This window comes from Balaenoptera acutorostrata, chromosome 19 (genome assembly GCF_949987535.1).
Source record: "Balaenoptera acutorostrata chromosome 19, mBalAcu1.1, whole genome shotgun sequence".
NCBI lineage: Eukaryota > Metazoa > Chordata > Mammalia > Artiodactyla > Balaenopteridae > Balaenoptera > Balaenoptera acutorostrata.
In genome coordinates, this window is record NC_080082.1 from 10,184,750 (window position 1) to 10,212,471 (window position 27,722).

At 44.8% G+C, this 27,722-nt stretch overlaps 1 protein-coding gene across 2 annotated transcripts in view; it reads right to left on the reverse strand.

Moving 5' to 3' along the window:
- The window catches only part of WWOX (WW domain containing oxidoreductase), a 254,311-nt gene extending 230,754 nt beyond the window's left edge, over nt 1-23,557 (reverse strand). Inside the window, exons 1-4 of one of the 2 annotated variants that reach the window (XM_057533779.1) lie at nt 23,209-23,555; nt 17,911-17,975; nt 15,004-15,061; nt 11,857-12,035 (exon numbers count right to left, since the gene is read on the reverse strand). In XM_057533779.1, the coding sequence (XP_057389762.1) occupies nt 11,857-12,035; nt 15,004-15,061; nt 17,911-17,975; nt 23,209-23,315 (409 nt within the window). In that variant the 5' untranslated portion in view covers nt 23,316-23,555. Of the gene's footprint in view, nt 1-11,856; nt 12,036-15,003; nt 15,062-17,910; nt 17,976-23,208 lie in introns of both variants that reach the window. The other variant, XM_057533778.1, reaches the window with a different exon arrangement.
- Between the last annotated feature and the right edge of the window lie 4,165 nt (nt 23,558-27,722).

Sequence of the window (27,722 nt, forward strand, 5' to 3'; positions counted from 1 at the left end):
TTATAGCAATAAAGACCCAACACAGCCAAAAATAAATAATATTTTTTAAAAAATTTTTTAAATAAAAAAGTATATATATAAAAAAAAAACCGTGCAAAGTACAAATAGTGTCCATGTTTCACAGATGCAAAACAAGCGCTCAGAGAAGGAAAGGAACTGGGCCCAAGTCACTCGATGGGTGGTGTTTGGGCCAGGTGTGGAAACTAGGTCACGTCTGCTTCCTGAGTCCTGATCCCTTCCCCTGCACCCTGCTGCCTCTCCAGATAGAAACTACCTATCAAGCTTTCCCCTGTCAGCAGAGCTATTTTCAGCAGTGGTACAATTTCGCCATGCGGGAGCCAGGCTCATCAAATGAGATAATGCAGAGAAAAGCTCTGAAGAGGGGTTACTACCATTAATAGAAGATCTGGGGGGAAATCTGCAAAACCCAAAGAACTGATTGTCGTCTACTGCATTATCTTGGGACTCAACCTCCATTGTAAGCTGGCCGATTTTGAGTTTCCTGGGGTGCTCCCTCCTTAAATGCAGGTATGAAGCAGCGGTGCCCGTGATGTGTAGCTGGTGTAAGAGATAAGATATAGACTTCGAAGTTTTTAGTGAAGCAGACTGGGGAGTGAGGCCAACTTTCTTCTCACGAATTGCCTGTGGGTCACAAGATTGAATGTGTACTTAAAGTAATAGACACTTTGAGATAAATTAACTTCTGAGACAAAGGGACATTTTGAAAATTAAATCTTGCCACATGAATCAAGCAATCAATTAGCAATCGATACATATCCAATAGTTACGCATGTAGGATGGAAAGGCGATTCATAAAAGAATAAATACAAATGGCCAAACATAGGAAGAGCTGATCAATCGAATCATCAGAGACGTGCAAATTTAAGGGATACTGTTTAAAAAACGCTAAATACCAAGACTGGCAAGGATGCAGGGCAAATGGGCGTTTAAACTGGTACAAGCTTCCAGGCGTGTGGTTTGACAAAACAAACCAAGATTTTAAGATTAGGAAACAAATGCCCTGACTCAGCAATTCCACTTCCAGAAAATAAAACTACAGAATAGTCATGAATGGGTACAAACATTTAATTACAAAATGTTCATCTCCATCCCATGGCTATCAAAAAGCTGAAATCCACCCAAATGTGCCACAGAGGGAGAATGGTTAGAACCATACAAGGCTGTGCAACCACTTAAGCTGTGGTAGAACATTCTACGACAGGCAAAGATGCTCATAACCACAGTTAAATAGAAAAATCACAACAGAAGGGAAGGGGAAAATGCTGAGAATCATATATGCTATATACTGACAGTTAATTCTGGTTGGTAATAATTTGGGGTGATTTTTTTTCCTTATCTGCATTTATGTTTCTTTTTACTTTTCTGCATTTTCTAAGCTTCCCATAAGGAATACATGTTTTATAACAATAATAAATAATTCTAGCCTAACACCTGGAATTTATGTGAGTTTGACAAATGCCAGCTTCCATTCCCCATAATTCTTTCCCCAAATTTATTTTAAAATAACACCAAAGGGGAATTCGAGAGAGAAAAGTGTCCGTGCATTAATCCACGATCACCCAGCAGTTCAGAGATCACATCAGCCTCGCCCCTCCCAACAGGCACCACACTCAGCACACAGCCTGGCTCAGAGCAGGCTTTCGGAGATTCATTGAGATAAATGTGTTGATTTCAGACAGACTGGCTAAGCTGCTTGGGAAGAGCCTGGGCAGAACTGAGCACTATACCTTGGAACAAGACAGCAGCAAGGAGAAGGGAGAGGGCCCCGGGCATGGAGTCCGAAGTTCTCTGCCCTAGTTCTGTAGGCACCCACCGCTCAAGAGCTGTGTGACCTCGGGCAAGTTACCTCGCCTCTCTGTGCTTTCACCCTAACCCTATACCTATACCCTTTCACCCTATACCCTTTCAGGGTATCTGTGAGCACTGTGGCGAGAATTAAATAAGACAACAGGTACAGAATATTCGTAAATTCTAAAAAGCTATCAACATGAGACAAGATTAGAGAGATCAATAAATAGTCACCTGGAATAATGAAGTACATTTCAGAGGTAAGGGTGAAAATGAAAAATACGTTATTCGTTTTAACTTCAGTTTCCATACAACTACACAAGAAAGTTCTTTGATTCTGATCCTGTCCCTCTTTCCAGGGGATCCTTTGTTCCCAGTGAAAGGCCTGGTTCCACCCACCTTGCTAGTCCTCCCATCCTACCCTAGGGAGGAATATTAAAAACACCGGAAGGAGTCTCCCACACCCCATCTCACACACACTGGCACTCTCCACACAACCCCCACCCGCTGCTGGAGCACACGGCCTTAGTTCTCCTTTCGGAGTCTAGTGAGGAGACCTTGACTTGCCTGCAGAGACAGCACCATCTCAATGTGGTTTCTAACAAGAAGGGTCCAGAAAACCAAGCAGCACAGCCTGGTAAACAAGTAACACAGACTCGAAACAATTAGATTCCAGCCCTGTCACACAACTCATTAAACAGGAGGACACTTCCCATTTAGCTCATCTGCGGGGTGGGGGGGTGGGGGGAGGTGCAGATAAAGACCGGCCCTTCAAGAAATGCAGTGTTACGTATTAAGCCAAAGGAAGATCATACATGCAGGCAAGAAACTCTGATGTTTGGAATTTGCTTTCCATCAATCTATCGGAGACTTAATTTAAGAGATCTCTGCAAGAAGGCCCTTCTACTGACCACCCCCCCCCCCGCCCCCGACGTTATTCTGGAAAAGGCTGAGGACTCGGATCTGAACATTTTGTGTATATACTGCAGAAAACAAAGAAAGGACGTGGGCTGTGTCACTGTAAATGAGCGATGGTCAAGGGGGTTCCAACAGTTGGCACGCCTTTCCTTACCAAGTCTGCAACAATTCCCACAATAGCCATCTAGTTTTAACCATCTTTATTGGATAGACAAAGAACACATCTGTAAACGAACGAGCAAAATATTTTAACTCTGGTGAAGGAGTTTTTGCACTGTTACAAAAGTATATTCACAGTGCTTGCTGGCTCTTTCATTTTAAAGAGAGAAAAAAGTAAGTTGCTGTGAAAAAGAAGAATATATAATGCATAAAAGTATGTAATATGGTGTATTCATTTTGTCCCCATTTTAAAATAAGGAGTTTTATACAGCCAAAACGGTTTTCCTTTTCTGGGCCAAATTTCTGTTTGAAAGCTGAAGCATACAATTAATGGGTTGCCTCAAACTTTGGTTACAGAGCCAAAATGAAAACTGCCCTCCTTAAGATCTTGTACGTGCAGATACTGGCTGTTTGCTTCATATTAAGTATTTGGTTTAATATGGCCTCTTAGTTAAGAAACATACACTAAGCCCAAAAGGACACATTCTTTTCTATTGCAAAAACATATCATTATTAAACAATCTAATTACAATAAATTATATAACACTGGGTAGGTTGGGGGGGCAGAGGAACACTACGTTCTAAGAAAAAACTGTAAGATCACCAAGGCCTTCTAAAGGAACCTTAAACAGAGGCATTAATATTTAAATATAACAATTTCCACTTAGAAAAAGAAAAATCACATTATTGATAGGCCAGCACACCCAAAACCAATAATGTCATGAAAACACATGCCCTTGTGTAGTCTGGCAGAACGGGCTGCTCCCTGAATACAATGGACCTTTTTATTAAATGGATCTCTTCATCCTTGGTATTTCATACCAGGAAAAAAAAATGGGGCGGGAGGCGGGGGAGAAGGGAGAGAAGGAAGAAAGAAACAAACATGACACTAGTAACGGTCTTCAGTTTGAACTCTTTCACCAAGAAGTACAAGACCTAAAAGATATGTTAGAAAAGTAAAAGGCATTATTTAACAAAAATGAAAGCAAGACCGGCTGAGAGGTAGCAAACTGCATTGAGATGCTACCGCTTTTGTTTAACTGTATCAAAGGGCAACAGAGCCCTCTAGTGGAGGAAAAATATAAATATATATGAAGACTGTTCTCTTTCAGGTAATTTACATAAAATACATAGGACCCTTTCTCTCCTAACAATTGCTATGTCACCATATTACGTAAAAGCAAAAAATCAAATTTTTTAAATTGGGTATTAAGTAAAATAACTGCCAAATTTTCAAACCTGATAAAACACTTGTAATCTCAATTAGGGCAGAAATATTTTTAAATTATGATTTTTGAACCACTTTGGCAATGAATAGCAGCTTGTATGAGCCTCATTTGTATGCTGACACTATAACAAATAAATTAAAATCTCAATCTACATGCAAGTATGAAATTCAACTGACCTCATGTGACAAAAATGTTTCAGTTGGTATCTAATGAGGTACTCATGTTATTTATATATTATTATATATTACATACTTTTTAAAATAAATTTATTTATTTTATTTATTCATTTTTGGCTGCGTTGGGTCTTCGTTGCTGCACACAGCCTTTCTCTAGTTGCGGTGAGCGGGGGCTACTCTTCGTTGCAGTGTGCGGGCTTCTCATTGCAGTGGCTTCTCTTATTGTGGAGCATGGACTCTAGGCACGCGAGCTTCAGTAGTTGTGGCACATGGGCTCTAGAGCGCAGGCTCAGCAGTTGTGGCACACGGGCTTATTAGTTGCTCCGCGGCATGTGGGATCTTCCCGGACCAGGGCTCAAACCCGTGTCCCCTGCACTGGCAGGCGGATTCTTAACCACTGCGCCACCAGGGAAGCCCTTTTTTTTTTTCAACATCTTTATTGGAGTATAATTGCTTTACAATGGTGTGTTAGTTTCTGCTGTATAACAAAGTGAATCAGCTATACATATATATATATCCCCATATCTCCTCCCTCTTGCATCTCCCTCCATCCTCCCTATCCCACCTCTCTCGGTGGTCACAAAGCACCAAGCTGATCTCCCTGTGCTACTACATACATTTTTAAATAAGTTTTTTAGATGTGATTACCAAATTATGAGATGAGGCTCATTAGAATATTTCAATTGATCTCTTCCTTTAGATATATAGCTTCTCAAATACTCTGATCATGTGATTCCCATGTATATTCAATGTCTAAGAATATTTAAATGTAAAAAAGGTTGTTTAATTCATAAGGTACTAATTCTCAATTTTTATGTAATATTATTCAAGGACTTTTTCCAGTATTGTCAAAAATCTCAACAGTTTCTCAGAACAAATAATTTCAAAATCATTTTACTTATATACGGGTATATTTTAGCATAAAAGAGAAATGGTCACAAATGCTTTTAATTTAAAATGGGAGTCTGGCGACTTCCCTGGTGGCACAGTGGTTAAGAATCCGCCTGCCAATACAGGGGACACGGCTTCAAGCCCTGGTCCGGGAAGATCCCACATGCCGCGGAGCAACTAAGCCCGTGTGCCACAACTACCGAGCCTGCACTCTAGAGCCCGTGAGCCACAGCTACTGAAGCTCACGCGCCTAGAGCCCATGCTCCACAACAAGAGAAGCCACTGCAATGAGAAGCCCGCGCACAGCAACGAAGACCCAACGCAGCCAAAAAATAAATAAATAAATTTTAAAAAATTTTTTTAATTTTAGTATATTAACGCATATATGTGGAATCTAGAAAAATGGTACAGATGAACTGGTTTGCAAGGCAGAAACAGACACAGATGTAGAGACACCAAGGTGGGAAAGCGTGAGTTGGGGGACTGGGATTGACATATATACACTAATATGTATAAAATAATTAATAAGAACGTGCTGTATAAAAAAATAATAAAATAAAATCTAAAAATAATTTTTTTAAATAAATAAAATGGGAGTCTGAATTCCCAAAAGATTATTTAGATTATTCCAGAAAATTTTCTTCTACTTAATGAGCACCAGGTCCTTAAAAAGAAGATAAATGTCAAAATCCCACTAGTTTAAGTCTTGTTGACAACCAGAAAGGAAACTGTAATCAGGCATTTCAAGATCCCAAGTGTAATGACCCCATATGAGTAAGTTTTAACCAAGAAAATGACTCTAAGGTGGCCTATGGCCTCGAATTTATGGGATCGTTTGGAATAACTGAGGAAAAAAAGTCAAAGGCATGATTTAGGCTAGAAGGCAAAATTTAGTAACACTAGGTGTGGAAAAGAAAACGAAGATCTGAGGGTGGAGAGGAAGAGAGTCTGGTTCATTACTGTCAAAGTGTGGGTTTAAAAATGTTAATAATGAATACACTTTTCTACATGAAGAAAAGCACTTCTCTTGTATTACTGTAGAACTGGTAGAATCTACACCAGATATGAATTCATCGCGGTGATGATTTGTAGGATAAAAGAATATGGCAACTCCACTTCACACTGTAATTTCAACACATGATTTTGCAACAAGACCCCAACCTCTAAAAAACAGGCTCTCGGGGGCTTCCCTGGTGGCGCAGTGGTTGAGAATCTGCCTGCCAATGCAGGGGACACGGGTTCGAGCCCTGGTCTGGGAAGATCCCACATGCCGCGGAGCAACTAGGCCCGTGAGCCACAATTGCTGAGCCTGCGCGTCTGGAGCCTGCGCGTCTGGAGCCTGTGCTCCGCAACAAGAGAGGCCGCGATAATGAGAGGCCCGCGCACCGCGATGAAGAGTGGCCCCCACTTGCCGCAACTAGAGAAAGCCCTCGCACAGAAACGAAGACCCAACACAGCCATAAATAAATAAATAAATAAATAAAAATTGTATAACTTTAAAAAAAAAAAAAAAAAAAACAGGCTCTCTAAGCCAAAACAACCAATTTCAACATTAAACTATAATATTTTGGGATTCCCACATGGAAATCCAATACCTTCATTTTGTTTCAAGAACAAATCTGGGGTTGACTTTGATAGCTTGAGCAAATACTTTTTATATCTCAAAGTATATAAATTTGGGTATATAAGTGTGTGTATACATGTACACACATTATTAGAATCCCTGTAATGAACCTTAGGGAGGTTTATTATATATAACATAAATGCCAATAGAAAATTAAAGTGTCAGTCCCAAAATATATTTTCCTGGTGTATACTAAGGTGGCCAGCTTGTATCTGTTCAAGCAAAAAAAACGGTTTTGTTCTTGTTAACGGGTCCTCTGACTCACAAATCGAAACCAGGCCAGGCTATTCCAGATTTCAAGTCACAACATTTGAAACAGCCCAGTGTTATGAAAGTTCAAAGGGTCGAAGAAACTTTCCATCCTGACTATAGTCGGAAAGGGAGTCAAAAACCAAATTTTAACCACTACTGGTTTAAGACTGGAAGTTAGGAAGAAAGCTTTATCATTCATCATTGCCAGTGAACAGGAGACTGAAAATAGCTAAGCTGTGCATACTTGTTAATATTTTTTCAGTGGTTGTTTGACAGAACCTGGATTTCACTCCGTAGGTGCCATGATGATCAATCTGCTCCCTGCAACCATCTGCGCGATTTCCAACAAACATCCCCGCTCCCGGGGCAGTGCGCAGGGCAGGCACTGCCCTATACTTAGGCATTCAGGTAACCCCTCGTTAGAAGGGTCCGGCCTTTGAGGAGCACGTGTCAGCCCTCAGATTTGAGAAGGCAGCATTTTGTACTGAGCTATTTACAGGCAGAGCCAAATCCACCCGATTGACAGGCTGAGTCTAGAGAAGCAGCTCTGGGACCTTCCGCAACAGGAAGCCTCCAAGACCCCCTCTCCTGAGACTTCACGTTAAGGTCTATATTTAATGATCACCATGTTGAAGCCATTTCCATTCGTTTTCTTTGTTTCTGTTTTTTTTTTTTTTTTTACCAAATCAGAGCCACCGAGCCACTAACTCCAGGTCGCCGTAGACACATGCCCCTTCCTGCCCAGTGCTACGCTGAGCACAAACAGAAATGAACTCCTCCCTCGCCTCTACTGCTTAGCCGTCGGGACCGGGGCTCCAGGCCTCGCGGTCGGCTGGCAGAAGCTCTGGGTGCACAGGTGACTTCCCCCTGGACACTGAGAGGCTGAGCTCCAACCGAGAGAGGTCCACAAGCTACAGCGCTCAATCTACACAAAGTTCTGAGGGTTCAGAACGCTCATTAAACAAAGGTCAACGAGAGAAGAGTGTCGGTTTCAGAGGCGGCCACGTCCTAAGGCCTGCAGCCCCCTAAAGCTGGGGACAGAGGTGAGGCAGGGGCGCAGGCATGGGCGGGGAATCCCCACCAGACACGTACAGTGTGTTGTCACCATCTGCCTCGTGGCCTGGGGCATCCGCTCTATCTAAATTTTACCTAACTTGTAGCCGACTCACAGCATGCTGGGGTGATCTTATTTTGAAAGGGATTAGACCATCTGATGCAGGGGTAGGCAAACGTTTTCCATTAAGGGCCAGACAGTAAATATTTTAGGCTGTGCAGGCCACAGGGTCTCTGCCGTGTTTATGCAACTCTGCCGGTCACGTGAAGACAGCCACAGACAAAACGGAAATAAACAGGCGTGGCCATGGTCCAGTAAAACTTTCCTTGCAAGATCAGGAGGCAGTCAGATTTAGCCCACGGGCTGTAGTCTGCCGACTCCCCATCTGGACAGCTGAACCCAGTCAACCGCAGTATCTGCCTACAAACTTCCAAGAATTCAAAACGCTTTATTGTGGCATTTCCTCCGAATCCTTCTACCGACCAGAACCACCCTGATCTTTGTAAGCTGAATTAATAAGCAGGAGCCCCTCCAATTGCCTTCGGAACATAAAATATCCAAAGTTGAAAACACGGTTCTGTATCACTTACAGCCGGGGTGGAGGGGGGCGAGGTGCCCAACACGGACGACAAGAGAGAATCTGCATAGAGGCCACGTCAAAAGGGAGCAGTGTCTTGGCACGTCCCTGCTGTCCACCAGGGAAGGCGTCCCCTCTCACCGCCCGAGTGTCCCCTTCCACAACAGGGAGCTCCCTCCCAATGGCAAGTCCAACAGAGAGGTGCCTTGCAGGGACTTCAAAAACACGAACAAAAAGAACCCCTGGGAACACCAGATTTGTAAACCAACCTTTGTAAAGCCAATTAGGATACCTGTGTTTTTAGCTGTGGAATCACCACTCTCAAAATAAAGACCGGTATGTTTTGTAACAGCCCACTCTGCTCCCAAGAGCACAGACATCCATGAGGCTCAAGACTGGACAGTTCACACGTAGGAACTGGGCTCTCCCGAGCAGCAAGAGGAAAAGTGCGGGCCAACACCATTCAAGCTTCAAGGGGAGACGACTCCTGAACGCCGAGGAGTGTTGGAAGTGAAGATGCCTGATTCACTCTGCGCTCCGCTGTTCCATTTGAAAGGGGCAGAAACAGCGTGGGGATAGCGATTTCTAAATTGGCGTGTTTCATAGTTCAGGAGAAGGAAGGCATTTATCTGGAAGGCACAGCCTACTTGGACAAGGACACACTCTCAGGCAGCCACGTGGGATATAAAAGCTGCCTAAGTGATAACGGAAAAGCCATGGGCTTGCCTTCGGCTCTTTTCTTTAAGCCTGATGCCATGGCTGCAGCGCCAGAGTTCTTTGCGAGGATCTGATTGCCTAGAATGCTCAGTCTGATATTATTTCAAATAGTAAGAACACAAATCTCCAGCACTCCCCTAGACTCGGGCTTCTCGAGACTGGAGGGGTCACGGGGAGACCAGGCAGAGCTGAAGACAATGAAGGTTCGAGCTGGGGAAATGGGGATGGGGGACGCGCTCTGAGACCTCCCCCAACCTCCCTTCCAGCCTGAGCTGTACGATTTACCATCACACGTGACTGGACCACGGACACCTACTTGCATGGCCCACAAAAAAGATCAGGGACCTCAGGAAGGGGAAGTGGCAGCTGTGAAGAGGCGCAGAGCTTGCCTCCGAGAGGCCCGAGGTCCACTCTGACCAATGACACATTTCTTCTCAATGCTGCAGAACCTCTTCCTCCCTTCCAACCATGATTCAATACCCAACTACACATAGCTCTTTGTATATTCTGGACCAGTGCCTTTAGTCCTCGATTATGATGTCATAGGCCTGACGTGGCAAATCTTCAGCAGAGCTTCAGAAGGCCTGCCATCTAACGTCAGACAGAGCCAAGTTTGAACACTTATGCACAAACCATCAGTAGTCACTTATCTCACTAGTGCAAGGAAAAAACTGTCTAGCCACGAGATTAAGGGAATGAGATCTTTTAGTTAATTCTCTGGTTAACTGAGTGTTAAATAAAAAGGTATTTTACTTAAGTCCTTATTTTTTCTTAATTATTCTACACTGTCTTGGTCCACACCCTCACATAACAGTAGTCGACGCAATCAACACAACATACTGTTTCCTGGATGACTGAGGATCCAGCTGTTATTTTTAATATAGCATCATCAGCTTTTCCTATCGATGACAATTAAATAGAATTAACCCCGATGTGATTCAGAAAACTGAACTGAACATATTCTGAGCCCAGGATGAGGTCTGAGAGTTGATTTTAAATAAATCCCTTACAATTAAAAAAAAAAAAATTCCATGTGCTTCTTTGCCTTAATAGACAGATACAGTCAAAAGTTCTGCTCTGGGACTCTGGCTTGTTAGATTTTCAACCCTGTACTATATAAAAATTGATCCTCTAAGAATGTATGTCACTTCCTATACTTGCGCTGATGATACCAGGGAATGCTTCTGGAAGTTCAAGAAGAGGTCACCGAAAATTAAGCAAGACAGAGAAAGAAGTGCAGGGGATACACAAACCGGTAAGGAGACGAAGCTGGTGAGAGAGAAGGCCAGTGAGCGGGGAGCGCCATGAAGGGTGAAAAGGAGAGAACTTGCTAGAAGACAGCTGAACACAATTCCATGTTTTGTCTCTGTAAATTAACCTGGGGATGCATATCCTTACTCAAAGCAGCTGGTTCTTACAGATTCAGATATTCATGTCAATGGACCAAAGCAAAATAAGAATAAAATCATCTGGAGAGTGAATGCAGGAGCATCTGCTTTGCCGCAGCTTCTCTACCAGCCCATGAGGCTAAGGAGAGGACACCCCCGGAGCCCTTCCCTCATGACCGTCACCGCAGTTAAACGCGGGCAACCAGGAGGTTAAGACAGGGACTGGGCTTCCCTGGTGGCGCAGTGGTTGAGAGTCTGCCTGCCAATGCAAGGGACACGGGTTCGAGCCCTGGTCTGGGAAGATCCCACATGCCGCGGAGCAACTGGGCCCGTGAGCCACAACTACTGAGCCTGCGCGTCTGGAGCCTGTGCTCCACAACAAGAGAGGCCGCGACAGTGAGAGGCCCACGCACCGCGATGAAGAGTGGCCCCCGCTTGCCGCAACTAGAGAAAGCCCTCGCACAGAAACGAAGACCCAACACAGCCATAAATAAATAAATAGATAGATAGATAGATAAATCAATCAATCAATCAATCAATCAGAACGTTTTAAAAAAAATAAGACAGGGACTAATTCTCCGACTCTGCAAAGAAATAAGATCCTGTTCTCCAAGGAAAATCATTTTCTCCCTAACCAACGGACACCTGCAGTGTCCTTTGTCCCGCCACTGTTCCCGATATTCCATTACCAGTCAGCGTTGAGCTGAAGAACCCAGGTAACTAGACTATGTCCACACACCACACAGACCAGGTCAGAAACTCCTAGACAGAGCCAGCTGTCTCTCATCCTTAAGAACCAAAATAGCCACCATCTTCCGCTGAGTGTTCAGCTTTCAGAGAATTCAAGGTCGGCCCTGACACGGCCCTCCTTCCATGGAAACGCTGGGACTGAAAAAGGGCCCAGAACTTTAATGACACGATAGCAGAAAAGGCTATAAATACCTTTTAAATTAGAGAACCACCAAACAAAGTTTCCTTATGGTTAGATTAAAGCGGATTTCATCATAGCAGTGACAAAAAAGTAATAATAACAACAACCATCGCTGTCAGTTAACAACCTACCTATTCCCGAATTCGCTCCGGTAACCACGACCACTTTGCCACTGAAATCCCGGCCCTGGAGGATTTCCATCGCGGTTGTGCTGCTGTCGTATCTCTGTCTGGTGGTTGGCTTTGTAGGATTATCGTCCACGGTAAATGCCAGTCTTGGGTCCAAGTAGGTACTTCTTTTATTTATGTGGCTGCAAAGAAAAGGAGAAAGCAGTGAACCTAGAGTAGTGAACAGAGGCGTTTATAATTACAAGATAATCTTATAGTTTAGGCTAGGCAAACCCCATTTTTCATGGACTAAAAAGGCTTATTCTTAACCCCGGAAAGACCCGGGGTCCACTTAATCTATCTTCTGACCTCCAGGAGGATTACATTCCTGCCTAGAAAGACAGCCATCGAAGCCTTTTCTTCAGAACCGCCTGTAAAATAGGCTGTAACATACAAAGCACTGCCTTGTACCCTCAGATCTCAAACATGGAGTAGGCTTTGGGGTTTTTTTCTTTTAATCCATGTAAATGTGGCTATAAGATCCATCAGGCACTCTTGTCAGTAGATTTCAATTAAATCTCTTATGTGCAAGGGCCTAAGAAGATTGGTAAAGAAGTAGAAAACTCAAAATGATAAAAGACAGTAAATATGAAACCAGCCTACTAAAATTCTAATAATTTTCATTTTAAGGCTGTACTCACACACTCTAGTTTTGATTTGGAGTTGATCGAAATCTTGTAGAAAGAATATTAAACCATACCGGTAGTATAAACAATATATTAAAATACATCAGTACAACCTGTTCATACAGACGAACAGGTTGCTCCTTACAGAATAGGTTTATTTTTTACATTTTAAATGTGATCTTGGGGTTTGAGGTAGACCTCAAAATATCTTGAAAACTATTAAGAACTCTCCAGAAAGAAAGATTTCATGATTTAAAATGCATCTCTGGGAATTCCCTGGCAGTCCAGTGGTTAGGACTCAGCGCTTTCACTGCCGAGGGCTCAGGTTCGATCCCTGGTCGGGGAACTAAGATCTCGCAAGCCCCACGGTGCAGCCAAAAAAATAAATAAATAAAAACATTAAAAAAATGTATTTGTAATGTGTATGTGTGTGTAAAATTATATACAGTTTAAAATCAATACTCTTCACCCCATAAATACTAAGACTCAAGAATAATCCAACTTTCATTTTACTTATAACCACAGATGCCAGATAAGCATTCTGACTCCAGTGTCTTACAGAGGACAGAGCAGGGGCGGAGCCGGGTCACCCTGGCTCACAAGAGCCAAATGTGCATCTCTCTTCCCAACTCCTCAGTGACTTTACCTCGGTAGCTGGAAATAAGCTATAGTGGAAGTACTTACACCACGGAAACAAACATGGGCTTTTCCCTCCAGGGGACTGGTTGTTAAGTATTCACCAGCACACCTCTCTAACGGGATCAGAGTGGGGAAATGAACGGCCAGGCAGCCTAGCGCTCGCCTCCCTTAGGGCATTGCAGGGAATGAATGAGCTAATACTACAGGTATAAGTTGGTTAGAACATGCCTGGCTCATGCTAGTGTTAGATGCGTGGTTACTGTTGCTTCTTGTCATTGGAATTTATTCCAGAGATAGTTTTACAGAGGAGGATGCTCAAAACATTTTTTATAATTACAGGCATACCTTGGAGATACTGCCTTGCAGGGTCAGTTCCAGACCAATGCAATAAAGTCAGTGTCGGGGTTCCCTGGTGGCACAGTGGTTAAGAATCGCCTGCCAATGCAGGGGACACAGGTTCAAGCCCTGGTCCGGGGAGATCCCACATGCCGTGGAGCAACTAAGCCCACGTGCCACAACTACTGAGCCTGTGCTGTAGAGCCTGCGAGCCACAACTACTGAAGCCCACACGCCTAGAGCCCATGCTCCGCAACAAGAAGCCACCGCAGTGAGAAGCCTGTGCACCGCAACGAAGAGTAGCCCCCGCTCGCCTCAACTAGAGAAAGCCTGCGTGCAGCAACGAAGACCCAACGCAGCCATAAATAAATAAATAAATAAATAAATAAACTAAAAAAAAAAAAAGTCAGTGTCACACACAATAAACCGAGTCACACAAATTGTGTGGTTTCCCAGTGCATATGAAAGTTATGTTTACACTATGGTCTATTAAGTGTGCAACAGCATTATGTCTAAAAAAATATACACACCTTAATTAACAAATACTTGATTGCTAAAAAATGCTAACCATCACCTGAGGCTTCGGTGAGTCACCATCTTTTTTGCTAGTGGAGGGTTTGAAATATTGCGAAAATTACCGAAACGTGACACAGAGACACAAACTGAGCAACTGCTACTGGAAAAATGGAGCCAAAAGACTCCCTTGAGGAGGAGTTGCCACAAACCTTCAATCTGTAAAAAACGCAGTATCTGCAAAGTGCAATAAGACAAGGTCTGCCTGTACAGACGCCAGATCACAGGAATTTAACAACATCAAAGCCCAGTAGGTAATTTGATAAATTACAGTATATATATACAAAATACTACTACAGAGCCGTTAAACATCATTGTCTTGAAAAATTTATAAAGATGTGAGAAAATGCTCATAAGAATTACGTGGAAAAAACAGTTTACCAAACAGTTCATGCAATACATTTTTTTTTAAGCACTTATAAAGACTGGAAGAAAAAAATCCAAAAATTGCTAAAAGTAGTTAGTCCTGCTGATAGGATTACAGTTATACACTATATAATATTTTCCTACAGTCAACATATATTCCTTGTACAAAAAAATTCCTATTAAAAAGCAAGATGGGGCTTCCCTGTGGCGCAGTGGTTAAGAATCTACCTGCCAATGCAGGTGACATGGGTTCAAGCCCTGGTCCAGGAAGATCCCACATGCCGCGGAGCAACTAAGCCCATGCGCCACAACTACTGAGTCTGAGCTCTAGAGCCCGTGAGCCACAACTACTGAAGCCCACGCACCTAGAGCCCGTGCTCCACAATAAGAGAAGCCAACACAATGAGAAGCCTGCACACCGCAACAAAGAGTAGCGCCAGCTTGCCACAACTAGAGAAACCCCGCGTGCAGCAACAGAGACCCAATGCAACCAAAAATAAATAAGTAAATGTATTAAAAATTAATTAATTAAAAAGCAAGATGGCTGAGAAGTTTCTTTGCAGACACTTACTCGACAAAAAACACTTGTCCATTCTCATCAGTTTCTTGTTCCCATCCATAGGGCAAATCTGAAACACAGGAAGGACAACAGGTCTACGTGGGGGTGGGGGTGGGGTGGGGGGTGAACTGAAGCCCCTGCCCTTCCAGCCCCAGACCTATCCCACCAGATCAGCAGGTCATGTGCTCCAACTATGGCAGGTATAGAAGGCCCATTACCCCAGCCAGACTCTACATTCTGCCTCTTGCTTGGAAGTAAGACTATTTCATTCTTTTTTTTTTTTAATTTTATTGAAGTATAGTTGATTTACAGTGTTAATTTCAGCTGTACAGCAGTGACTCAGTTTTACATATATTCTTTTTCATATTCTTTTCCATTATGGTTTATCACAGGATATTGAATATAGTTTCTTGTGCTATACAGTAGGACCTTGTTGTTTACCAATTCTATACATAATAGTTTGTATCAGCTAAACCCAATCTCCCAATCCATCCCTCCCCCACCGTCGCAACCACAAGCCTGTTCTCTATGTCTGTGAATCTGTTCCTGTTTCGTAGATATGTCCATTTATGGCATATTTTAGATTCCACATATAAGTGATACCATACGATACTTGTCTCTTTCTGAGTTACTTCACTTAGTATGATGATCTCTAGGTCCATCCATGTTGCTGCAAATGGTATTATTTCATTCTTTTTTATGGCTGAGTAATATTCCTTTGTATTGGGTTGGCCAAAAAATTAGTTTGGTTTTTTCCATAAGATGACTATATTAGTGCTTAGTTGTCTAACTTCATTCAAAACAATTTTGTTAGATTGTATTGTGACAGCTGTCATAACAGCATGCCTTTTAAAAAAACTTATCGAAATTGGTGAATTTTTGTGTAGCCATTTTAATATTGAAGATGGAGAAAAAAAGCAACATATTCAGCATATTATCCTTTATTATTTCAAGAAAGGTAAAAACGCAACTGAAATGCAAAAAAAGATTTGTGCGGTGTATAGAGAAGGTGCTGTGACTGATGGAACGTGTCAAAAGTGGTTTGTGAAGTTTCATGCTGGAGATTTCTCACTGGACAATGCTCCATGGTTGGGTAGAGCAGTTGAAGTTGATAGCAATCAAATCGAGACATTGAGAACAATCAACATTATACCACGTGGGAGATAGCCGGCATACTCAAAATATCCAAATCAAGCGTTGAAAATCATTTGCACCAGCTTGGTTATGTTAATCGCTTTGATGTTTGGGTTCCTCATAGGTTAAGCGAAAAAACCTTCTTGACCGTATTTCTGTATGCGATTCTCTACTTAAACGTAAGAAAAATACTCTGTTTTTAAAACAAATTGTGATGGGCAATGAAAAGCGGATACTGTACAATAATGTGTAATGGAAGAAATTGTGGGGCAAGCAAAATGAACCACCACCAACCACAGCAAAGACCAGTCTTCATCCAAAGAAGGTGATGTTGTATATATGGTGGGATTGGAAAGGAGTCCTCTATTATGAGCTCCTTCTGGAAAACCAACGATTAATTCCAACACGTACTGCTCCCAGTTAGACCAACTCAAAGCAGCACTCGATGAAAAGTGTTCGGAATTAGTCAACAGAAAACGCATAATCTTCCATCAGGATAACGCAAGACTGCATGTTTCTTTGATGACCAGGCAAAAAATGTTACAGCTTGGCTGGGAAGTTCTGATTCATCTGCCGTATTCACCAGACATTGCACCTTCGGATTTCCATTTGTTTCGGTCTTTACAGAATTCTCTTAATGGAAAATATTTCCATTCCCTGGAAGACAGTAGAAGGCACCTGGAACAGTTCTTTGCTCAAAAAGATAAAAAGTTCTGGGAAGACGGAATTATGAAGTTGCCTGAAAAATGGCAGAAGGTAGTGGAACAAGACAGTGAATATGTCGTTCAATAAAGTTCTTGGGAAAGTGAAAAATGTCTTATTTTTACTTAAAAACCGAAGGAACTTTATGGCCAACCCAATACCACATCATCTTTATCCATTCATCTGTTGATTGATAGTTAAGTTACTTCCATGTCTTGGCTACTGTGAACAGTGCTGCTGTGAAGATAGGAGTGTGTGTATCTTTTTGAATTATGTTTTTTTCTGGATATATGCCCAGAAGCAGGATTGTTGGATCATATGGCAACTCTATTTTTAAGACTATTTCATTCTTGGGAATTCCCTGGCAGTCCAGTGGTTAGGAGTCTACACGTTCACTGCTGGGCCTGGGTTGAATCCCTGGCTGGGGAACTAAGACCCTGAAAGCCATGTGGCCAAAAAAATAAAATAAAATACTATTTCATTCTTGATCATTCTTCAACACTCCATTCAGCTTCTGCTTTTCACAAAACCCTTACTGGTTGCTCCAATTAACATGATTTCTCCCTTGAATGAATTCCCAGAACGTATCTACACTATAGCAGGCACCCAATACCATTCACATGCTGACTTGTGAAGATTCATATTATAGAGCAGTTTCATTTTTTTTCCCAAGGGCACATGCTGTCTTTTCAAATAGACCCTCAACCTCTTGAGAGCAGGGACCTTCTTACACTTCTATTCCATGCATGACACACTTACTCAGAAGCACCTACAAGTCAATGCAAGCTTTACGGAATTCTATCAAACACTGATATATTTAATTCCAGGATAGGAACCAAGACCAATTTTACAAACAGTGCAACTACGGAAAAATCTAATGAACTGTGAATTCAAGGCCCCTATTATTTTAATACTTTCTTATTTAAGAAATCAGCCTCAGCACTCCACCCCAAGAGCTCATCACTTCCTTCTACCGAATCCTACAAACTCCCCAGAGGGAGAGTCCAGCTCCTGTGACAGTTTTCCCATCTGATTAATGCTTTAAATACAAGGGTCTCTGCTTTATGACAACAACATACAAACCTCCTGCTATTCGCTTTCTTTTCCCAGTTTTCGGATGTTCCCACTGAGTCTTCTCTTCTGTGTGACTGTTAAAAAAAAAAAAAAAATCCACAGAATACATAGTAAGTAAAAGTTACACTTCTAAAAATTAATCAACGGCATTATATTTTTTTCTCCCCCACGTGATACTCTCTCAAGAGTACTCAAGTCAGACAGTCAGAAAGAAATATTCAGATTATAAATGTTACTGTTTGCATCAGGTCAAATTCTCTAGGTTGGAAGCAGCAGCTGACTGGGAAAATCTCCCTAAAACCTGTAGCTGGTGGTGAAGCCAGAGGAAGAAGACTTGACCCCAACTGGGGGTCAACTCTAGGAATCTCGCTGAATCATTCAAAATACCTAGAGAGGTGTTTTGTTTTGTACTTGTTTTAGTTTTCGTTTTCGTTTTATTCCAGGATAGATTGAAAATTTTCAAATTTATAACGCTGATATGCAGGTATCATTTAGATATAACCTTAATCTTCTTAAATGTTTATTCTTTCCACAGATTTAATTTCAAAGTGTTTTTTAAGCACTGATTCCTAATTTCATCCAAGAGGGTAAGGCAGCTCCGTACGTCAGTCACTCAGCTTTGGAGCCTCAATTTCCTCATCTGCAAAACGGAAATAATCCTAGTATTCATCTGAGGAGAATGCTACAAGGATACTGTATACAAAGGGTTGAACACAGTACTTGGCATAAAAAGCCCTCAAAAGTTCTATTATTTTGAACAAATCAAATATACAAACTAGTCTGATTTCTGTGCCAAACCAGCATTTCATCTTGGAAGAGCACACACAGTTATCAATGAAACCATGAGCCAATAACAGACTAGAGACACCTGTCAACAGGTGATCCAGTATGGAGAAAAACATAAAATTACCTAATCAAGGAAACAGCTGCATGTTTCAAGAGGCATTCAAAGTTCACATGCTCAGGCCAAAGTAGAAAATAATACTTAATCACTGACAACCAGATGATAGAATATTCCTTCCCTATCCATGATTTTAAAGAGAATAAATACAGAGAGCTGGTGAACGCTCCTGTAAGATGTTGCACGTCAAAAGCAGGGTCTTTCCAGGAACTGCTGGCTTCCGGGGGTTTTGCCAACTATCGGTGGCCAGTACAAGGACACAGTGGACACTGGACTCAAAAGGCCAAAGACCTGAGCTTCCGCGCTGCCTGCACCCGGTGAGCCACTCTCCCTAGAAGCACATCCACCTCACAGAGCTGCTGGAAAGGCAAGAGACACCATACCTGGCACAGCGACTGGTGAGCAATTAGATCACTGGACAGAGGGTATCAGCAAGGACCGGATCCCACCTGTGTATCCCCCACCATCAAACCCTGACTGCAGAAAGGAAGCCCAAACAGGAGTAAGAACCAGGCTACATTTGGTAGTTTGGATCCCTTGGAGAAGGTTTTCAACCTCCCTGTGCCTCAGTTTCCCCATCAGTACAAAGGGGATAATAATGGCCCTACTTCTTGGGGTCACAGAGGACTCAGTGAGTAACGTGTGAAGAACTAAGAACCGTGCCTTTGACAGAAAAGGATTATTTTAAATAAACTTTTATATAAAAATTAATTAAAGGGTGTTCCTTTTTCATTGTAATCTAAAATGACTTTTTAATGAACAGAAAATTACAACACATGTCCCCAAATTATCTTATTCTCCTTTAAACAGAAGCCTTCTATTTTTTTTCTTTCAGTAAGCTTTTTGTCACTTAAAAAGATACTTAACAGTGATCTTAATTTAAAACAAAGGGATCAAAATTAAATTCACACCACATTACATGGCTATCACTTTCAAGTATGCTCCTCTAAGTTTTTTTTTTTTTTCTTCATTAAGCATAGTTTCTTGAAGTTAACTGGGAGACCCAGAGCCACTTGTGGACAGGGACCCGCCTCCCATCGGGGCAGGCCAGCCGTCCCTCTGCTGCCAAGAGGCCCGGGCTTCAGAATAAAAGGGGGGCGGGAGTGGAGGACCCAGGACGGCGCAGGCGACGGCAGCCACAGCCCCCACCCCCTGGTTAAGGCAGAGGAGCTTCTCCGGACCATGCTAGGGAAGGGAGAAAGGCTCATCAGCTCTCTCTGGTAACAGGTCTGTCCTCAGCAGCAAGACTGTCCCTTCCATGGGAGCCCAGCCTGGGGGGCCTTGAGCCACGTGACACGTGTGTCGTTGAGGTCTGAGGGCACCCTGGGGAGTGTGAGGGAGCCTGGGGGGTTAACAGAACCCACACAAGAGAAGAGGGGTGAGATTATGAGGGGGTTTCCCACGAGACCTAGAGGCCTGGTTGGGAGCTACAGCCTCTGCACTTGGGCACAACCCTGCCGCAGTGGGATGAAGATCACGGGAAAAAGGAAGGACTGCAAGGGCCACCTTCTGGTACCCTATCAGCCAAGGTTCCCAGACCCCAGTGGACAAGTGACCTTCTAGAATCAGGGGTGAAAAGAAGGATCGGGATGCTTGCAGGTCAGGAGAAATCAAGGGGGACTGCTGGGAACCCAGGACCAGGATGGGTCAGGGCACCCTTCAACCCCACGCCAAAGAACAGAAGGCCGGTAGGACAGGAGAGATCAAGGGGGACTGCTGGGGACCCAGGGTCAGGATGGGTCGGGGCACCCTTCAACCCCACGCCAAAGAACAGAAGGCCGGTAGGACAGGAGAGAGAGTCTGGAGAGAGGTACTCCCACCCCCCAGCTGCGAGCCCGCCAAGCCTTGTCACCACAGTCAGTGTAAACAGCAGGGCCAGATACCGGTGGGGGGCGGGGGCGGAGAGGGGCGTACTTTTCAGAGACGGCAGAGGCGCCACGGAGTCCCCTGGCCGCGGGCTCCCGGAAGCTGTCAGCAGAGCTGGCTGGGGCGGGTACATCTTACCGAGTGAGAGAAGAGCCCCAAGCCCAGACGGTGGATGCCACCCAGGAAGGCAGCAGATGGGAAAGGCCACCCGACACAAGGTGAGGCGCAGGAGGCAGGGTGAGCGAAGGCGAAGGAGCCTCCAGACCGAACGCAAGGCTCCAGGCAAACCTGAAAGGAAGCCAGGGAGCTCTGGGGGCAGCGGCCAGGACGGGGACAGGCCCCACCCAGAGCAGGAGCAGAGGAGGCCCCCGAAGCCGGGAGGCAGGACGTGTGCATCTTCGCGTTCCCAGGGCCTAGAACGCCACCTGCCCAGGGAGGCCCGCGGGAAACCTTCCCTAGATGAGCTAATTGACTCGTTCCCTGGATTTACTTTACGGCGCCAGGATGCTAAGCATGGGGGATACAGAGGGGAACGAGAAAAGGTCCCGGCCCTCACGAACTTGACAACCTGAGGAGGGACAGAGAGCAACACAGGGCCGAGTAGAGCGTCGAAAACTACAGACAAGGGAGAGCAAAGTGGTGGAAGGCAGGCGCAGGGCCGATGCAAGGGAACGCTCTCGTGGGCACTGACATTTAAGCTCAGCTCTGAGGGATGAAAGAGCGCTTCAGGCAAAGGCTGAGGCAACAGCAAATGCCCATTCAGGAGTTGCCCGGAGCCCGCCAACTGCCCCCTGGCTCCCTGCTGCTAGAAATGCCCCTTCAATTCTCCAGAGCGGAAATCATCCTTCTAAAGACACAAACCCGAGGTCACTCCCTGGCTCCAAGCCTTCAGTGGACACATGGGTCCTGCTGACAGAGCCCAGATCCTCCGAGGCACAGAAAAGCCTCCAGAAATCAACTGTGTCCTTCCTTCCCACCTCAATCTTCATGTTCCTGCAGCACCGCACAGGCCGGGCCTCTGTTTCTTCTACCTGGGCTGCCCTCCTGCCCCTGGACCTGCCCACTTCTACCTGTGCTCTAAGGCACAGCTCAGGTGCCCACTGCCCCAGGCACCTCACCACCTACCCACACAGCTCATGCTGGGCAGGCTGCCACTCACTACACACACTACGTGGGGACCACGTCACCGCACGTTGCTCTGTCCTATAAGACTGGGCACTCATGAAAGTGACAAGCGGTCTTACTTTTTTACTTTTTTTTTTTTTTTTTTTTGCTGCGACGTGTGGCATGTGGGATCTTAGTTCCCCGACTCGGGATCGATCCTGGGCCCCCTGCAGTGAGGATGCGGAGTCTTAACCACTGGAAGGCCAGGGAAATCCCAACGAGCGGTCTTATTCATCTCAGTGAAACCAGTGCCCAGCAAAGAGCCTGGCACAGGATACGTTCCCAATGTGTCTTGAATGAACTCACCAAGGTCGTTTCCTCCTGTTTTTCTTTCTAGCAAGCCACGGAAGGCGGCAGAGGCTCACAACCTTGGGCAGATTAGAATCACATGGGAAGATTTCACAATCTACCACCAGGGGCGGGAGGCGGGGCAAGAAAATTAAATGAGAATCCCTGGAGGTGGGAGCCAGGAAAAGATAGTTTGCTTCCCAGGTGTTGAAAATCACTGATTTACATCCATGTTTCTCAAAGCCATAACCTGCCTCAGCTGGAAAGCTTAAAAAATAAAGAATCCCTATGTTGGGCTCCTGCTGCACGAGGGTCTCTGTGGAGACCCCAAGTCTATAGTTATGATGGTCCCCAGGTGATTCTAATATCAGGCCTAGAAGGTGCTGTCACAGCTGCAGAAATCAGGAAAGGCTAAGAATTATCCAGCACTGAGTATGTTTAGGCCTGTGCTAAGCCTTTACGTACAGGGCCTCAACTAAAACTCTCCAACCAACGTATTTAGCAGATAAGAAACCTGTGACTGAGAGTTATTCCAATGGCCCAAGGTCACACAGTAAGTGGTGGGAGAGAGGGTCTCCTGGTGTTTCCAAAACTTTTCCAAAAACTACAGTAAAGCTATATTAGCCATTTTATACGTATACATATATATATACACACACATAGTTATACTAGGACACTTGTTAAAAATACACACTCCTAGGTCGTCAACCCAGACCCCCCAGAAAGGAGCGGGGCATAGGAATTTTTTTCTGATTTTTTGGGGGAAAGGGAATGAGGCCGGTCTGCCATCCATGCACCGTGCAGCGCTGCCTACTGGGCAGCAGAGGGCGCGCCTGAGCGCCGCCAGGTGACCCCCGCTGGACCCAGGGCCAGAGAGGGGGATGGCCCGTCCTCAGAACCCCGGCAGCCTTCCCTCTGAAGCTCTTCAACCATGACTGCCACTTCGCCCTCCCGGGCCAAGCCTGAGCGCGAGCCCGCGGCCCTCCCCGCGCAGGTGGCATTCGAAGGCAGCGCGGAGTCCCGGGCAGGTGAGCGGTCAGGGTTCCAGCTGCGTCCCAGACCCGGCGGCCCCCCGGCGGCCCCCTTACTTGGCATAGTAAACCCAGCCGTCCTTGGTGGTTCTCTGCTCCCAGCCCGGGGGCAGCTCGTCCTCGCTGTCCGTGTCGTCCAGGCCCGCGTAGCGCAAGGCTGCCATGGCTGCAGAGGAGGCGCCCGGTCACCCGCTCGCTCGCCCGCTGCCGGGTCTCCGCGCCCAGAACTCACTCCCGCTTCAACCGAGCGCCGCGCGCCGCGAGTCCGGAACGCTCGCGCCTGCGCACTGTGCCGCCCGGAGCCCCTCCTCCGACTCGGCAGGTGAATCCACGCTCCGCAATTGCGCAGCTGCCGGAGTAAAAGGAGGCGGGGCCTGAGAAGACTTACGGGGAAAGCACCCACGAGCTCGCACGGCCGCTCGGCTGGAAGTAAAAGCCGGTTGAGAGCTTTGTGGCTCTGGAGATGGAGTCGAGCTTCGACACCTCCCGGCAGCAGGCAAGGGGGCGTGGGCATCCAGTCACGGTCCAGGACTCCGCCCGTTGCTGGGCGACCCGTAATCACTTCCGCGTTGTTCTAGCCAGTCCCGCAGGAGCTTCAGCAATTGGGCATCCTGGGAAATGTAGTCCAGACCCTGCTGGAATAGAGCGTGGCGCGGAAAGGAAGGAGGCAGATGCTGGTTTTCTGGGCTATAGCCTCTCCTTTTTTTAGGGCATTAGGAAGAATTAATGTTCCTGCTCAGAAACCTTCCAGAGCTTTCCATGACCCAGGCTGATTCACAAACTTTGTTGTGCATGTAAACTCAACGCTGTAAACCGTGGGAAACATTAAAAACACAAATTCCTGCACCTTCTGATGCCCAGTCCTAGAGAAGTTTCTTCTAGCCACAGCATGGTTCTGTTGATAATAAATGGCCAACGTTTATAGAATTTTCCAGAACATTCCCTGCTCGGAACTTGCTGCCTAGCTCAGCGTTACAGGGATATCTACTGACCGTGATTCCTCTGGTCTAGGTTTCAGAAGAATGCAAGCCTCCGTAGAGGAATTATGTGTTTTAAAGGGAGGAAGATGGAGAGAAAGGATGTAGCTTTTTATTTTCTTCAAGTCTTGAGACTGATATTGCTTTGGGATTCCTGCTCTGCATGCTCTTTAGGGGAGAGACTTGCTTTCCTTTGAAGTTGCCCAACCAAAAGCTAACTTAACGAAACCATATTTCAGTTTTAACAGACCCACTCTCGCAACTCAGATCACATCCCCGTTTCCAAATCCATGTACATTTAAATGAGCTACTATTAATCTGCTGCCCTTCTGCTTATCCCAATTTAACCCCTTGCCCCTGTCACCCAAGCCAAATTATTCCTTTGATATGAATAGGAAATTAGGGCACAAAATCCCCTAATGGTGGAGAGGGGGATGAATAGAGTCAAACTGCTTAGCCTCAGTTTCTCCAATGATTATCTTTAGCCTGTGCTCTGCTTCTCAAGGACCTACTGCTTAGATTTATCTTGGAGCCTTAGATTTATCGCCAGAGCCTCAACTGGCGCCTGTTGCCTATGACTTGGCCTCATTCCACAGGTGGTGATACAGTATGGTGTCTTCCCCAAGCTGGGTAGTGCTCCCCTTGGCAGGATTCTCAACTTCTTGTTCAACCCTCCGCTCTTCCTACCACTTTAAAAGTTCCTCTAGGCTTCTCCTGCCATGGACACAGGGCTCCTCAACTTCAACACTACTGACATTTGGGGCCACGTAATTCTTTGTTGTGGGGGACTGTCCTGTGCTCTGCAGGATGTTTAGCAGCCTCTCGGTCCTCTACACACTAGATCCGGTAGCGTCCCCTGTCCCGCAGCTGCAACAACCAAAAATGTCTCCAGGTGTTGCTAATTGTGCCCCCAGTTAAGAACCACTGATCTACACTGAAGGTAAATCAAGAAATTACTAGCATGTGATTCAAATGCTGAGATTTATTGAAGGCATTGAAGAGCCCATTTCTGGCCAGAGATTCACAAGATGCTACTCAGATCCTGCTGGTTCTGACCGCTGAGTTCTCTGGCATTATCTGAGGGCATCTGCCTCTCTAATTCCTAGTCCATCCGCAGGTGAGAGACATGGGCTTACAAGTCTGGCTGGGTGGTCTGGACGCCAATCATGGTCCCAAGTGGTTATGATGACCTCATTTTATTCCTCTCTTCCTACGTCTTACCTGTGGCCTCTATCAGAAGGTCAAAGAAGAAAGACCTTCAGGCATTTGGGGACTTGTGTGAGTAAGCATGCCAGATTTTAGGATTTATAGTCTTTTGGCTTCGCTGAAACTAATATTGTTTTAGTTACACTTATTCGATTGCAAGTAACAGAGACTCGCTCAAAAGTTTATGATCAGGGGCTTCCCTGGTGGCGCAGTGGTTGAGAGTCTGCCTGCCAATGCAGGGGACGCGGGTTCGAGCCCTGGTCTGGGAGGATCCCGCATGCCGCAGAGCGGCTGGGCCCGTGAGCCACAGTTGCTGAGCCTGCGTGTCTGGAGCCTGTGCTCCGCAACAGGAGAGGCCGCGATAGTGAGGGGCCCGCGCACCGCGATGAAGAGTGGCCCCCGCTTGCCACAACTAGAGAAAGCCCTCGCACAGAAACGAAGACCCAACACAGCCATAAATAAATAAATAAATAAATAAAATAAACCCAAAGTTTAAAAAAAAAAAAAAATAAGGCACATAACAAAGGCTGAGAATAGTGGCGGACACACAGCTACAATAAAGAATTACTAGAAAAATTAAAAATGTTTCTGTATTTAAAAAAAAAAAAAGTTTATGATCAGGATACAAATGAGCTAAATTAGATTGTTGTCACGACCTGCGGGAGCCCAAGGACAGGCCTGTTTTTTTTCTGTCGTGGGTTTCATGGTCTCTTGCTCCTGCTCTGTGTTCATGGGCTACCTTTTTTTTTTTTACTCTTTCCTTACTGGCTTCCTGTATTCATAGTTTCTGCTTCACTTGGACTTCAGCTTGGATGCAGTTTTGACTTTGGATCTATCAGAGGGTGAACCCCGTTTAGCTTGTAAGATTATTATGGGTTTGAGGAGTCTTAAGTTTGGGAATGAGCCAAGGTCCTCGACACGTGCTTACGAAAGCCTAAAGAATGGTTTCTTACTGTAAAGCCAACTGAATTGCATTGATTATTAGATAGGAGGTTAATAAAAAAAAAAAAAGTCAACATGTGGTTATAAAACTACACACCAGATGGTGCTACGTACCCACAATTTTAAGGCTAAAGCCCAATTCCCGACAGGGATTTCTACATTTGAATGTTTCTTTTTGATTGATCAGTTCTGAAATAACTGATAATTTATGAACAAAAGACTGATCACTTTTCTTCTGAAAGCAGTTTGGCATCACTCATGCAGTGGGCACAAGTTTTAATGTAACACTGCTGAGACCACATTTCTTTAGGTCATTGTCATGACCGGGATGGTAGTCATTTCCTCCCCCTTCAGACACACAAACTCCCCAACAGTTCTGCAAACCTGCTTTAACTTAAGCCACCATTCCTTAGGAAATTAAGTTTTGGTGCCAAACTCAACATGTTAATGAGACCTGGGAAGCATCCTGGCTCTTCGGATAAACTTCTCATGTAAGATAACCAATAAGCAAAAATATTGAACAGGATTCTTAGGGAAAACTCTCCTGGTTAATGTGGACTTAGTAAGAAGGCATTTTTGTATTTCACTTATTCAGTCAAACACACAATGAGTGAAAAATAAAAATATGCTATGTCTCTAAGAAAAGCCAAGGAAAATGAAACACCTCCTGCATCCAGAAATCAGTCAATTAGAATAAAACCAACAGGCACACAAAGAACGATGGCTTGAGGGTTCTGAAAGCAGTTCCAACCAAGACCTATAGGTATGCAGAGACGGGGAGAGTTTTGGTGATAGGGTTTCCTATCATTTATCTTGGGAACCAAACTCAGCTACTGTCACTTACAAGCTGTGTGTGACAGTGGCCAAGTTACTTACCTTATTCCATTATTATCGGCCCAGTTTTTACAGATGAGGAAAGGGGGGGCACAAGGAATTGAAGCAGCTTGCCCAAGGTCACTCAGTGAGCAAAAGCCAGCAGGATCTGGGATAGAACCCAAACAAAGGCACTTGCCCCAAACTCATCCTCTCAACCCATTGCCCCACATGCTGCCTTTCCAGAGCTCCCCAGTGCTGGTCCTCGGGTAGATGCCCAGGGGTTTTCAGTCCTCCATGAGAAAGTGAGAAAAATAGGTAAAAGAAGTGAATTTTTCATAAAGCTAAATATATTCCACTTAAAATACTAGCGGGGGGTGGGTTCCTATGAGATTACATCTGTTCTTTTACTTTCTGGTATTCTATTCTTTTCCTTTTCCCCAACATGTTTTATTATGACATTTTTCAAACATCCGGAAAAGTTGAGAGATGAGTATAATGAACATCTATAGTATCCCACCCCCAGCATACACACCTAGATGTGGTCATGCTTCACCTTCTGCCATATGGGCTTTAAAGAGACGGAGCTTGATTGCCTGAAACATTAGGAGAGAGTGATTTTGTTTCATTTTG